This window comes from Helianthus annuus, chromosome 10, assembly GCF_002127325.2.
Source record: "Helianthus annuus cultivar XRQ/B chromosome 10, HanXRQr2.0-SUNRISE, whole genome shotgun sequence".
Taxonomy (NCBI): Eukaryota; Viridiplantae; Streptophyta; class Magnoliopsida; order Asterales; family Asteraceae; genus Helianthus; species Helianthus annuus.
The window spans coordinates 58155836-58171307 of record NC_035442.2 but is presented as its reverse complement, the minus strand read 5'-3'; the positions used below and the strand labels follow the sequence as shown (position 1 = coordinate 58171307).

General features: G+C 35.7%; 1 protein-coding gene across 1 annotated transcript; it reads left to right on the top strand.

The window, feature by feature from the left end:
• Positions 1-10790: 10790 nt before the first annotated feature.
• Positions 10791-12337, top strand: LOC110882133 (protein FAR1-RELATED SEQUENCE 5-like). Its single transcript, XM_022130218.1, has 3 exons — positions 10791-10811; positions 10915-11478; positions 11576-12337. Exons 1-3 carry the CDS (start codon positions 10791-10793, stop codon positions 12335-12337), a joined length of 1347 nt encoding a protein of 448 aa, XP_021985910.1.
• The last annotated feature ends 3135 nt before the right edge of the window (positions 12338-15472 follow it).

The following is a 15472-nucleotide window of genomic DNA, read 5'->3' as shown; positions in this document are numbered from 1 at the left end:
TGCTATCTTTGGATTTCTTTAAACATTATAGTTTATAAGATATGTGAAGAAATAAGTAAAAAAATTATAAGTTTGTTGTGGAGGGATAAATTGTAACTAATTATCTAAAATTTTGTTAAAACCTTAGGGATTTAAGTGTAATAAGTTTAGAGGGCTAAAAAATAAATAGTGCTTAAAAGACCAAACTACCCTCATTTTAAGGGTCTTTATATAAATAAAGGGGGGGGGGGGTTCTTATTTTTTGGGTATCTTAAAATGCCCTTTCCTCATGCATTATAATATAGTATATGTATATATATATATATGTATATATATATTGCCAACTTAATCAAAATAAAGAATTCTGTGAAAATCATAAGAGATGTGTGAAGATTCAAAGTATATGAGAAACTAAATTGTTATCGAAAAATTAGCTATTAAATTGTTCCTATTTAAATTAGGATATGTAGACTCGAACCAGGGGATTGCGATAATAAAAACGCACCCAAAGGTGAGTATCACAGAACCCCACTTTTCACTGTTTTATTAAATGTTTTCGCGGTAAAGAACACGTCTTTAATAAGAATGAATATATGTTTTCGTATAAAACATGATTTCAAATAAATGTATTTTAGTGAGAATTCACTAAAACGTCATTTTACTATCTTACACAATGTTTTCAGAGAAAAACATGTCGTTAAAAGCTAAGTATATGTTTTCATATAAAATATGCTTTTAAATTATATAAAAATGTATTTTCATCGAGAATACAATTTTTAGAGTATCATAATATGTTTATGAACTCAAAAGATGTGTAACTTAAACTGTTTTCGAGAAAAACAAGTTTAAAAATGTATTATACTAGTTTCAGGGAGGAAACTGGGTAAATAGACGACGTTATGGGTATAACGATTGTAATAATTTAAAACGAATTTTTAAATCTAAGTTGAGACAAATTCACTAGTCAAACAAGAGCGTAAGTAACGGAGTAGGCTTACGTCACATGCAAGTGTAAGTAACGGAGTAGTCTTGCACCACATGGATACTACAGAGATTTGTACAACATTCAATATTGAATTGTTATTCAGTAGGTTATATTTAATGGTGAATTGAGGACAGGCATTAGATGCATCATAGCCGTTTTAATCTCTTAAGTAAAATACGCGTGGAATCGTTGATAGATCTATCAGGTTGACTACCCCGTCGTGATCGATCGCTCCGATCTATATAGCGGTGAATTTGAATTACCTTACTAGTCTAGCATGGATTAATCCCTCGATCGTTTTATATAGCTCGTAATGTCTTGCAAACTTACGAAACCGAAAAAATAACTAAATTTAATATAACCAAATAAAAATCATGAGTATAATATTTCATCAGAAACAGGCTTATGGAGCTATTTCGGATGAATTCTTCCATGATATTTTTCTATGAACTACGGTGCATGCCAATTTCATTAACATTACAATGACATTATTTTGAATGTCTTATTTTTAAACATATGTAAATGTTTTTAAATATGTAATTGTTTTCAGACCATTAAGGTTCAAATAATGAAGTTTTCCTTAAATAAAATATTATGAAAATTATATGTGAACTCACCCTCCATTGTGTTGACACTTGATTTTACGTGTTCTTCAGGTACATGAGTTCGGCTTCGAGGAATTTTGGCTTGTGTATCATGTGGTTGTTGATGCTTGTTGTAATTAAATAAATTTGTTGGACGCTTTTAAAACTGTCATGGGACCGTGTGTACTAAGACCTTTAAGAGTCACCTAACTACGTTATGGTTGTGAACTACATTTACAACTTTAAAACTTAATGTTTTTAAATTAATAAATTGTCCAATATAAACAATGCATCGACCACCAGGATGTTTTATGGGTACCAACCTCCGGCACCGCCACGTTTGTATTTCCGCTGCGACGTTTTTGGGGTGTGACACCAGGTCTCCTCCCGTGAAGCGCGTGGGAGGTCCAATTTGCCTATAAATGGACAGGCGTGGCACTGAAGTTTCTACATAATTTCGATCAAAATTCGCGAACTGTTACTCTCTCGTTCTGCTTTTCATTCCCCGATACCCCTAAACTGTGAAACTCTGCTCCGTAGTAAGTGTATGTAACCTTGATCACTGATACGATACCCTGTCGGATCGATCTGAAACCCAGGAACGGATGTCAAAGTGCTGTCTGTATAAGGCTATACTTTGTTAACTACGTTGGGGTTTTGATCTCGTGATGTATCATTAAAGTTTGAATTGGGTTGATGCACTAATACGTATTGCATTGTGTTTTTATCAGGAACTCAGGCTTAAATTCACTGATAAAGTAGATGCTTAATTATCAAAAGACTTGAAACTATAAACTTACTGTTAATCAAGAGGCTTAGAACCAGGAGGCATGTTAAATAAAAACCCTAATTCTGTAAAGTGAGTCATTCTTTCTTTTTACCAAATGCTTTGCAAAACCCTAAATGTTTTTCAATTATACTTGCAGTGATTAAGTTTTTGTATTCTGAAATTACTGCCGGTATGTGGGGTTTTGTATACACTACTTGATAATCTTCACTATTGGACGAAAGTTAGCCAATGAGTGATATGACCACCGTCACATTGGAACTGCCACCATTTGACAAATACTGATTAAGTATTTGATAGATATAAACAAATGTAAAAACTATTGATGATGTAAATTATAACAATCTGTCTTTTTATAAATTTGAATGAACTCATCAGTATTTTCTGCTGATAAAATGTTTTTAAACACGTTTCAGGTAATTACAGTAGATCGGAATAAGAGTTGTGATACGGCACCAAAGGGCTTAAAGAAGTGGCTTATTTTATCAATTAAATTAAGAAACGTTGTTTTATGTATTTGGATTTACCCCTTATTAAAAGCTACCTTTGTAAAACGTGGGGTTTCCCCATCTGTTTAATATATAAAATCCAGTGTTTCAAAAGAGTTAGGATATTGATATTAACTGGTAACACCCATAATAGTATTTAGACTTGAACTTAAGATGCCTTAATATAAACTTCGACATAAGCTAATTACTTGAATAAATATAGTGTGATGAAAATTGGTATGCCGTAAGGATGATAACTAGAACATTGTAAGCATGATAAATAAGCAAATATCACTTGGCCACTATTATTTCTTGTTTATTGGTACTAGTTGGTTCTGGAATATGATCTGTCATGTGAATACTAATTTCCTTGTTTCTTGATGAAAGCCTTAATAAAAGATGCACCTTTAAAATCATGATTTGAGAAAAATTCTAAATTATGGGAAATGTAATAATAATTATCTCTCCGGCAAGACTGGGTATGGTGTGGTAGACTCTCCAGCTTGTCTGGGTAAGATGGGGTAGCCTCTCTGGCGAGACCGGGTAAGATGAGGTATATGTTATGTTGCAGAATTCTCGAAACAATATCATTATCTGATATCTGACCTATTTTTTGGAATAATGAACCTGTTAAATACATTAACTTTATGTATGGGATATAGATTATAGTATATGAAATATATGATTGTACAGATATGTATATCTATATATAATAAAATCCAAATATCATAATGATTAAACAATTTAGGATAATCACGAGCATGTGTGTCGAATGATAATTTTAGATTTTTTTGTATACATCTATAGAACACTATCTCATTTAATTATATGTCTCATAACTCGTGCGACAAAATGAACGATAGGAATCCTTTAAGTTGGGACACCATCGAAAGCATAAGAATTTCCAATGTGTTACCTTAGATTTTTAACACTAGCATGAAACCTGTAACTAAAAGTTGTGCTAGGTACAAAATGTTTAAAACTTACGCTAATAAGCGAAACTCTACTTTTATTTAAGAACTTTTGAGAAGATGAGAGTAACCTATGACTAAAGGCACTTTATAAATATTAAGCTCGGTCAAGCGATCAATAAGTCTCTATCCAAATATAGATAAGTCTGGAACCCCACTAATATTCATGGAGTACTTCGGGAAGAAAAGATAAAATTGCTAGGATACAAACTTAGTGCTACCTTACTTCATATGAAACCTGTTGGATTCAATATAGTGTTAGAAATGGAATGATTAGCATCCAATTATGCTCAAATCTTAAGTGATCAGAATTTTGTTAAGATTCGTAAGCCAACAAGAGAAGTGATCACAATCCAAAGAGACAATACATCCAAGCCGACAAAGTTCATCTCTTCAAGGAAAGCTGTAAGTTATATATGAAATCAAGGTATAGTGTATATGATCTCCATAATCATTTACACAAAAGGAACTGCAAGAAATTCCAGTAATATCGGGAGATCCTGAATTTTTCCCAAAGAATCTACCTAGACTACCACCCGATTGTAAGATAAAACTCAAAATTTATATAATATCAAGAACAACATTGATTGTTAAAGTACCCTATCTTTTAGCACCAATAGAAATACTCAAGCTAAAGAAAAAAATTGATAAATTGCTGGAAAAAGATTACATACAACATTTTATAAGAAGCATCAATACCATTCGTCAAGAGAAGGATGAATAGATGCGTACATTAAGAAATGAATAATGTTGCAATTAAGAATCAGTAACAATTACTGAGAATTAACAACATATTTTATCAACTTAAAGGAGTCTGATTTTTTGGACCTACGCTTAAGATACCATCAATTGAAAAGACAGGAATAGGATATTCCTAAGATTGCTCTCCGAACTAAGTATGATCATTACAAGTTTACGGTCATGTCCTTTGGTCTAACAAATGCCCTAGCTGCATTTATGAACATGATGAATAAGATATGTTGACCATGCTTGGATAAATTCATAGTCATTTTTATTGATTATGTACTAATAACCCCAACCACAACAAGAAGTGAGACACCAACCCGTCTTGAGAAGCAAAAACGTTTGCCGCTGCAAATGAAACTGCGGTTAAGAACTAGTAGGGCAATCTGCCCAAGTGTGACAAGTGCAAGTACCATCACTTGGGTGCATGTCGTTTGGTAAAGTGTGACAAGTGTGGGAAGTTGGGTCATCGAACCGAGAATTATTGGGCAACGGGCAATGGAGGTGGCGCTGGGAATGGAAACCGAACTAGGAATGGAGCTGGTAACGGTAATGGAAACGGGAACGGAAATGGTAATGGTAATGGGAATCGGAATGGAACTGGGAACGAGAATGGACGCGGCAAGGGATGCTAAGGTTGCGACAGTAAGGATCATTTCAGGAAAGACTGCCCCAAGGAAAATAACGCTCAGGGAAGAGCCTTTGTCAAAGGAGCAAGGAATGCCCGCCAAGACCCTAATGTTGTCACCGTTATGTTTCTTATCAACAATCATTTCGCATCTATATTGTTTGATACTGGTGCCGATTTTAGCTTTATGTCTATGGAATTTTAAAGTAGACTCGACGTTGAGTCCAGTAGGCTAGATGTTCCTTACTTGATAGAATTAGTTGATGGTAAACTTGTTGAGTCGGGAGAAGTTGTTAAAGGATGTTCATTGGAGCTTGGTGAGTGGAAATTTAGCATCAATATTTTACTCGTCCTGTTGGGTAGATTCAATATAGTAGTTGGCATAGATTGGCTATCCGAGAATCGAGCTGAAGTTGTATGTCACGAGAAGATTATTCGCATTCCGCTTGCGAACGAGGAGACACTCATCGTGCATGGAGAGAAACACGACACGCCCTTGCGGATCATCAATTGTATGAAAGCTCAAAAGTGTTTGCGGAAAGGTTGCATAGCCTTTTTAGCATATGTGCTTGACAAGAATGCTGAGGAGCCGAAACATAAGGATATTCTTGTGGTGTATAGCATGAGCGCCTAACCACCAGACTCAACCCCACATCTCCAGCCACCTCCTCTTCCTCATACTCAGGCTCCTCATCATAAACCGGGCCGTCTTTATAAGTCTCACCAACCTCATCATCATCTTCCCTTCCATCAGGTCCATTAAACAAGTGTCTCTTCCCAGCCCTCTTGCACTCTGCCTGGCAATGACCCGTCTCTCCACAATTAAAACATTTCATGTTACTAGTACCGGCCCCTTTAGAACTAGATCTAGAAGCGTCACCACCCGGTTTTGCTTGGTTGGGCACAAAACGAGACGCCACATTGCCCGAACCCGAACTACTTCCTGTCAAGACAGATGAGGCTGAACCACCACTACGTCGGTTTTGTTTTTCAAAAACCAGGGCACGCTGATGTGCATCAGAAATAGTCATCAGATCAAACAAATTCACAGACTCCATAATCGGAAGCCTTAGACCACCAATGTAAATGTAACGAGAGATAAGTTGACCTCCAGTCTCTTGAATATCATTTCGAGCTACCAATTGATAGAACTCTGTTGTGTAATCTTCAACAGTTTTGGATCCCTGCTTTAAATTCTGTAACTGCTGGTACATTAAACACTGATAATTATGAGGAATAAAGTTGGCCCTCATGCACTTCTTCATCTTCCTCCAGGTTGTGACCTTTGACTTTCCCATCCTTTCACGAGACAGTTTCAGTTGTTGCCACCAAGCAGATGCCCTACCATGTAACCTGGTAGCGATCAAAGGAACCCTTTTGTCTTCGAGAACCTCTTTGAACTCGATCACCTCTTCAACCACAACAAGCCAATCAATGAAATTTTCTGGATTTAAAGTGTCACCATCAAATTCTGGAATGCTAGTTCGCATCCCCGACTCCCAACACCGATTACCATCTCCACGTTCTCTCCTTGGTTCCCTTCCTTTTCATCATCGGAATCCGAACCATCACCAAATGGGTTACTAAGATCAGTACCATAGCCATCATTGGGTCCTTGCCTCCTATAATTGATCAAGTCAGCCATCCGATAAGTCAACTGATTGACCACTTGATCCAAACGTTGATCCATTCTTGCCATAAGTCGCTGCTCTAATTCCCGTTCATACACTTCATCAAGAGGCTTGGTGTTGTTTCTCCTCGGAGGCATTTTGAGCTAGGAACCTGGCTCTGATAACTACTGATGTAGACTAGGAAATGGGATACGAAATCAGATTTGTTGATTCACACAGAATACCAGGAACCATTCTTCCAAAATTCATTGATTCTCGTAGAATACTGAAAATTGGGGTTTCACACTCAAAACACTCACAAGTGAATTGGGAGAGAAAATTGACTTTTCATAAACTTCAAAACTGATTATCTTCCACCCTTTACATCCATAAAAATAATAACGTAAATTGAAAACGGGCCTTAAAACACAATTGGGCCAAAAGCTAGAACGAAATAAAAGTCCACGAAAAGCACTAAAAAACATAAAAATATAAATAACTCGTTGAAATAAGCGTTTTTGGGCCCGAACGATGGTTTGTAGAAAGATGGGCTTCGTTCTCACGATCGTTTCGCCTGGTCGCACGCCCAAAACGGACACCTGTAGCCCGAGTTAGAGCCATTTTAGTGAAGCCCATTTTGTCACGCGATCTTGGGCCTCCAAATACAAGATGGCCTGCTCCTCCAAACTTGGGCCCGCATCAATGTGTCGACGAATACCTTGCACCTTGGAAGGATAAACTAGACACCAAGTGTCGTGTTGTGGCTCCAACTGATGGTTCGCATTATGCCCCAAGTGTTACTAGTTGTAGGATGACATAGACCATTGATTTTAATTCTTTAACCAAATAGGGTCATTATAGTTAGTTTTAATTTAGATATTAAACTCTTGATATTACTAAAAGGACCCTATCACCTCTTGGGACAACTAGTTTTAGATAACCTATAAAACTAAGTTTGCCGCGACTTGGAATAACCAAATTTAAAGTCAATAGTGAAGACTATTAAGTTTATGAGTTTGTTAAAGATGTGAGAAGAACATGTTTTAAAATTCTAATGGTTATAAAATTTACAAGTTGTTTGAACTTTCTTTTCTCGATTCCATTTTTAAATCCCCTTCTAAAAATGCGTTTTGGTATTAGGTTGATGTGTAATAGCATTTATTAAAAGCAACTATAATAGAAAAATGAATATGTAAATCATACGGGCATATGTTTTGATCTTGCTAGAGCCAACTAGCAATATTAGGGGTCACGTGTCACAAAAAAAAAAAGAAGAAAAAAACAACCACAAGGATGGACTTGAGTGCATCTTGTTGTCTTCAGTGACTCCCACTAACTCCAAGACTCCGTTGGGCATTTTGTTTTGCTTCGAGTTTGCTTCGGGTCTTAGGTCAACGATATCTAACAAATAAATATAATAAAGACAAAACCCAATCTATTACAACTTTGAACAACAAAATGGGCCAAAAACATAAACTAGTATACAGTATTACAACTTTGAGCCACAAAGCGAGCCAAAACCAAATATAAAACACAACCACAAGGTCGGGCCCGATTTACATATTCAACATAATCAAAATCTTGTTTGGGCAAGTTTTGGTCAACCAAATATTAGCATTTAAAATTATGACCAAGATATATATGTTGCCCAAAATAAAAATAAATCAAAACAGTTAGTGACATATTATTCCGGTGAAAAGGACTGGTTTTGATTTGCATGTGGTGAGCATCGGTTCTGATACCACTGATGGATATCCGTGGTAAATAAAATTTTTAAACCGGGTTCATATATGTAGGTATGTATGTATGTGCATGTATATATATATATATATATATATATGGAGTTGTGTGGAAAGTCTATGTTTGCTAGAAAGTCTAGGAAGCAATAGTAATTAGACATGTGTCATAGATGTATTTTAACTAGAAGTGCAAACATGTAATTTCATATATTAATTTTATTTTTGGTAATTATCTCTAATAACCATTTTTTGCATGATCATATGTGTAACCGATTACATTCAATATTTTTCGGGGTTATAGTTTTTTTTTAGATCCAAATCTCTTCCAAATATCACGAACACGAAACAAAATCTATATATTGTAATTTTGATCATTCTATTCTTCACCATCATCGTTCATATTCAATATTTTTTCAGTGCGAAAAATCATGGCTTCGAACACTCTTGTTGATGGTGGAGATGGTAATTACAGTTACTTTTGTAGTTTTTTGTGATGTTTATTATCATTTTTTCTGTAAAATCGTCAGTTTGTTTCTTGATGCTGTGTTTTAATAGCCAGAGAGGTTGAGGTTTTAGTGTTTGATGATTCTATATAGGTGACTGATGTTTTGTAATATGAAGATTATTTTGTTTTTCTTAAGTTATTTCATGGTGTGTTTTAAAATACATATGTGTAATTTATGTGGCAAACCAGCATCTTTGTTATTGGTTTTTGTGTTTTAACAGTAATGTGTTTTACCAGTTATGTGTTTTAACAGATCTTGAGGTTGTTCAGCTTGAAGTGAATGTTTTTTTTAGTTCTATCTTATATGTTGTGTTTTAACAGTAATGTGTTTCGCCACTTGTGTGTTTTATCAGATTTTGAGGTTGTAGTCCACGTTTTTATTTTTTTCATTGAATGGTGTGTTTTAACTTGCATTATTTTGTTCTTTCCCATGGTTATTACTTTCTTAGCATTCAGGTCAGATTTTTTTTTGTTTTGGTGTGTTATATAAGTTCACTAGGTGGTAGCATGGTCAGTATGTTTTTTTACTTTTGCCCAATTTTTTTTTTTTTTTTTTGTTTTCATCTCAGTGTGTTTTTACAGATCTGTTATATGCTCAATTTTTGTCATGTGTTGTAGATGCACCCAATTACCAATTACGTGGTGTTGAATAAGTCTCTCCAAACTCCGGAACAAAGAGATATATTCCAAATTCACCCTCTTCGTTGACGCCAACAGAGGGCATGTTATTTGACACAGTTGATGATGCATATAACTTTTACAAAACTTACGCAGAAGCTGGAGGTTGGACTGTTAGGAAGGGCACACAGCACGAGAACCGTGGTATTGTTATAAACAAGTATTTTTTTGGTTCAAAGGAGGGTCAAAAAGAGTTTCGACCGGTCGATACTTTAGTTGAACAACCGTCTGATAGGTGGGTACGTAGGGTACCATCCAAAAGGACCGAATGCCAAGCTGCGATCAGAATAAAGATTACCGATGCCAAGAAGTATCTGCTGTATCATTTTACAGAGGCGCACAACCATGATTTTGTGCACGAAGAAGATTTACATCTTCTCAAGGAAAACAGATGTATTAATCGTGCACACGAAGAGATGATAAACAAGATGTCACATCTCAACATTGGTCCTGTTCGTGCATTTAACATTATGAAGGAAGTGTATGGTGGGTTCAACAAAGTTGGTGCGACTAAAGTCGATTTTAAAAATTTCAAGAAAGAATTAAATCTTTTTATCAGAGAGTTTGATTCTGAAATGTTTATCAAGCGATTGATGAGGAAAAAGGAGTTTTTACCGAACTTCTCGTGTGAATATGAAACGACAGACGACGGTGTGTTGAAGTGCATTTTTTGCGCCGACGAGGATATGAAAAGGAATTATTATATGTTTGGAGATGTTATATCATTCGATGCTACCTACAAGCATAACAAGTAACGACGAGATTCATTTTTTATATATTCATTGTGTTTTAAAGCCTACTGTGTTATAAATACATTATGATATATTGTAACCGCTGATTGTTTGTTTTTGCAGGTATAACATGATGTTTATCCCTTTCACTGGGATTGATAATCACAATAGGAACGTCACACTTGGTGCTGCAATTCTCGGTTCTGAAACGGCATAGACGTATAGCTGGTTACTTAAGGCGATCAAGAACGGATATGGGTACGCGCCTCCCGTAATCGTTACTGACCAAGAACCTGTGATGAAAAGGGCTATAGCGGATGTTTGGCCTGAGTCTAGGCATCGCTTATGTATGTGGCACATCATGGATAAACTCACTACAAAGGTCTGTTTGTTATATGACAGTTTTTTTCTTTTTTTACATGTGTATTTTTTCCCTGTGTTTTAATTTTTGTTTTTTAACATACATGCATATAATGTTCCTTTAGGTCGGGGCTGACCTGTGTTCAAATACAGATTTCAGGAAAAGATTGTCTGCAGTTGTTTGGACTGATTCTCTATTGCCCGAAGCGTTTGAGACTGAATGGGCTGCTATTTTAAAGGATTTCGGTTTAACCGACCATGAATGGCTGACGTATATATACGGGCTACGTGAATCATGGATTCCAGCTTACTATCGCGAAGAAGAAATGTCTGGTCTTATGCGGACATCATCTAGGTCTGAAAGCGAGAATCACTTTTTTGGCAAGATTAGCAATCCAAAGTGCACCTTGGTTGAATTTCTTAGCCACTTCGACACAGCTATTGAAGCGCAAAGACACGAGCATCGAAAAAACGATCATGACACTCGATACACCAACCCTGGAGAGTGGGGTGATTTTGTTCTCGAGAAGCAAGCAGCTCAGATATATACCAGAACTATATTTTTTGATGTTCAACTCGAGATTCAACATGCTATTCGTCGTTGTACTAGTGTCAGATTAGATCACGTCGGTGATTTCATTAAGTTTTTTATAAAGGATCTCGATCAGCCATGTTCTTCCTTTTTCGAGGTGATATTTTGTTTTACTTTATGTATACAATATATTTATTTTTTTAAATTATCCATCTTTTATATGAACTGTGCTTGATGGATACTAAATGTTGTAGCTTATGATAAGCGAGGAGGATGTTACTGTTAAGTCTAAATGCAACAGGTTTGAGCAGTTTGGATTGTTGTGCAGTCACATTTTTTGTGTGTTACGGATTCTTGATGTAAGGGAGTTTCCGAAACAATATATATTGAGGCGTTGGACGCGTGAAGCTATTCCAAATAGTTCCCCCGGGTCCATTCTTACGGATGGTGGAGATCCAGATCGTAGCGAGGAGGTTAACCGTTGTGTTCGTGAGATTAGTCACGCAACTGAGTATGTTGTGAACAAGTTGATTTCAAAATTTGATCAGTTGTCTGATTTTCGTGATCATATCAAGCAGTTTATGTCAGTCGCTGATGAAGCTCAAATAAATGCACCTCCCAAGACACGACGTAATCGTTTTGCTGAACTGCTGGGAGTTGCTCCAGAGAGCACGGCCACTATCCGTGTTCTAGTTGGTACCAGGTTCAAGGGTTGTGGTTCTCATAAACGCCTTAAATCTCAAAAGGAGCGAGCCATAAGTCAGTCTGGAAGTAAACGTCGTCAATGTTCATTATGTAAAAAATATGGTCATAACAGAGTAACGTGTTGGAAATACACTGTGGCTGTGCCTGAGGCAGGTGGTTCGTGGAATGCTGAAGGTAATGTAGATACAATTGCTGAAGGAGACGATGCTACAGTTGTTGAAGGTGATGGTCCTGGATCAAACGATGCTGATGATGTGTTTTACACATCTGGAAACGATGCAGATATGGATGATGAAGACATGGCAGAGTAGGATCTTTTTTATCAAAATTTTAAGTCTGTTGCTGAACTATTCAATTTTCTGTTTTATTTTTATCGTGTGTTTGTTTTGGATTTGTTTTTGTTGATTTTAAGACTTGTTGGATTCATCATTTTGGATTTGTGTTTGTTGCATTGTGTTTTAGTGTTAACCTTTTTTTTAAATAGCCTCCTGTGTTTTATATGATGCTTGATTTGTTCGTGGTTTTGGTATATAGTTTAAGTTGTTCCAAAAGTGTTTTAATTTTGTTTAAATTATAGAGAGTTGATGAAATTGATAGGCTGGTTTCCAGATCACAGTATTTCAACTTTGTTTAAATTATTACAATGTGTTTTAACTTCCTGAGAAAACATCAGCATGTTTTATGTAATGTGTTTTATCAGTTATTGAGGTTGAAGTCAGTATTTTTTATAGTTTACTTTTACTGACGTGTTTTAACAGTAAATTAATTTTTGTTTTTTTCCCATGGTTATTACTATCTTAGCATGCAGTTTTTTCCCTTAGTATAGGCTGGTTTCCAGATCACAGTATTTTCATAATGTATATAGGCTGTGTTTTAAGAGGAAATACATTAATACAAACTGTATATCTTACGTAGATCGAAAAAAAGTAACATTATCGACATAAAAACTGTTCTACTTGACATTTTTATAGACAACAAACACAAAAAAAAAAAAAATAAAAAAAAAAGATAACTGAACACACTAAACATATTCTAATTTATAAATTCCAAAAGATAACTGAATACACTAAACAAAATGTTAAAACTGTTTTTGTTGAACATCCAACATTACTTCAACAAACCACCGACAACAAAAGTGTTTTACGAAAACATCACATTTTAAGTTACTTATCCAATCTTTCATTGATTGCGTCGAAGGCTTTTGCTTCTAGTCTCTTTTTTTCATCGGCCGACAACTTGTTATATTTAGCAACCTCAGCTTTAACAAAACCTCTGTACTCGTTTGCTTCACTTAGGAGCATCTTCGTAATGTACTTATGCCTGAGATCATCAATTTCTTGGCGCTGCTTGTATGAAATCTCACCCGCATCAGTGCACTCGTTTGAGAATCCACATTCCCAACCTTTTCCAGCTACGCCCTTGTATGTTTCCATATGGCGCATCAGGAAAACGCACAATCGATTACATTATTTTTTGTACGCCATGGCATCTCCAATCGTACCGGTTCAACTTTACCGATCACCCCGCCCGCTGGATGCCCAATTTGTTCCAAGTACACCGATAAAGCATCACGCTGCATGATAAACAATTTAATCAGATTTTGTTTTAAGCTAAATTCATGTAAATGCGCCACCGTTATTAACAAAGGGAAACAATTTAAAATTCTGCTGCAGTGTGTTTTAAGTTCATATTACCGGTATTACACTGTGTTTAAAAGTACTACTAGTGCTTATAACAAATCATTCAGTATCAATTCTGCTGTAAATCTTATTAAATTGTTTGAATTCATAATACCGGTTATTAACAAAGGGAAACAATTTAATATTCTGCTGCAGTGTGTTTTTAGTTCATAATACAGGTATTACACTGTGTTTAAAAGTCTAACAGTGCTTATAACGTATCATTCAGTATCAATTAACAAAGGGAAACAATTTATATTTTCTGATGCAGTGTGTTTTAAGTTCATAATACCGGTATTACATTGTGTTTAAAAGTACGAATAGTGCTTATAACGTATCATTCAGTATCAATTCTGTTTTAACATCAAACTTTAAAATTCTGATGAAGTGCGTTTTAAGTTAATATTATTTGTTACTATGTATTTGCCACATTACACTGTGTTTTAAAGTATTAATAGTGCTGATAACGTATCATTCAGTATCAATTATGTTTTAACATCAAACTTTAAAATTCTGATAAAGTGTGTTTTAAGTTAACATCATTCAGTATCAATTGTGTTTTAACATCAAACTTTATAGAACTTTATGAACTATTTTAAACTTTTAGTTTTTTTTTGTGTTTTAACAAAGTTGTAATCAAATGGCATGCATTTCTATAACAAAGGTCGTTTGTAGTTTATATATAGAGGGGCGTACCAATTTTTCCGGCCATTTTTTGTCTTTGGCTTGCATTGAGATATCCTTAGCGCTGTTGTCCAAAACCTCTACCTTCATGTCCCTTAAATTAAAACATACGCAATAGAAATGACCGTCGTGTAAGACTGGTACAAAGATGAGCGACCTGTCAGGTATCTTTTTCACATCAGCAGAAATTAAAATCGGTTCCATGTTTTCTGCGAATATTTTTGGCCTGGTTTTTGCATTTTTTATGTAGTCTTCTTCATTCTGCATTTCAAAGTCATTTCGTTAAACAACATTACAAAAGTTGTAAACTTATATTACAAGTTCATTATGATCAGCCTTACCAACATATTTACTGAACAGAATAGGCGTGCAATGCTCCCCTTTTGCTTGAATTTTTCTTCATAATTCAACAAATCCGCCCATGCACTTATTACCAATATGTGCACTTCCATTCCAAGCATTAATGATTCGAGTGTAGATCTCATAATCGACACTCCTTTCTTAGTTCTAAACACAACATCCCTAATGTATACAAAAGTGTTTTAATCAATGTGTTATCATATTATGTGAAAATATTTTGTAGAAACATTCGTATTATAAATGGCATTTTTTGTAATATACCACATTGAACCCCAGGCTGAAAACATGTATGAGCTGACCGAGACCTCAGCGTTTTCAAGCTTTGCCCTAGTCTCTACTGCCCACTTCACGTATGGAGATCTTAGAGCATCGGTCAATTCTAGTTGTCTTTGCGGTCTTAATTTCTGCTTTCCAAGGTCCAACTGGTGTATAAGCTGCCTACGTCTAATCGAATATTCATATTCCTCCTGTGTTTTTTGGGAGATCGGTGTGACGACGAGTGCGGGCTGCTCCACTATTGTAAGCTGAGTCGTCGGTGTGGTTGTCTTGTCAACTGTCTTGCATATCTCTTCTACCAATGAAGGTGTCCACTGCGACAACTGTGACATATCCACATTCTCCTTATTTGCCTCTTTTTCTGGTGTTTTATCCGTAGGAGTTTGTAGTTGTGCAGTTGGCGTACATGTCGATCCAAACTTTTTCAGCTTCTTAGTCCACAATGTG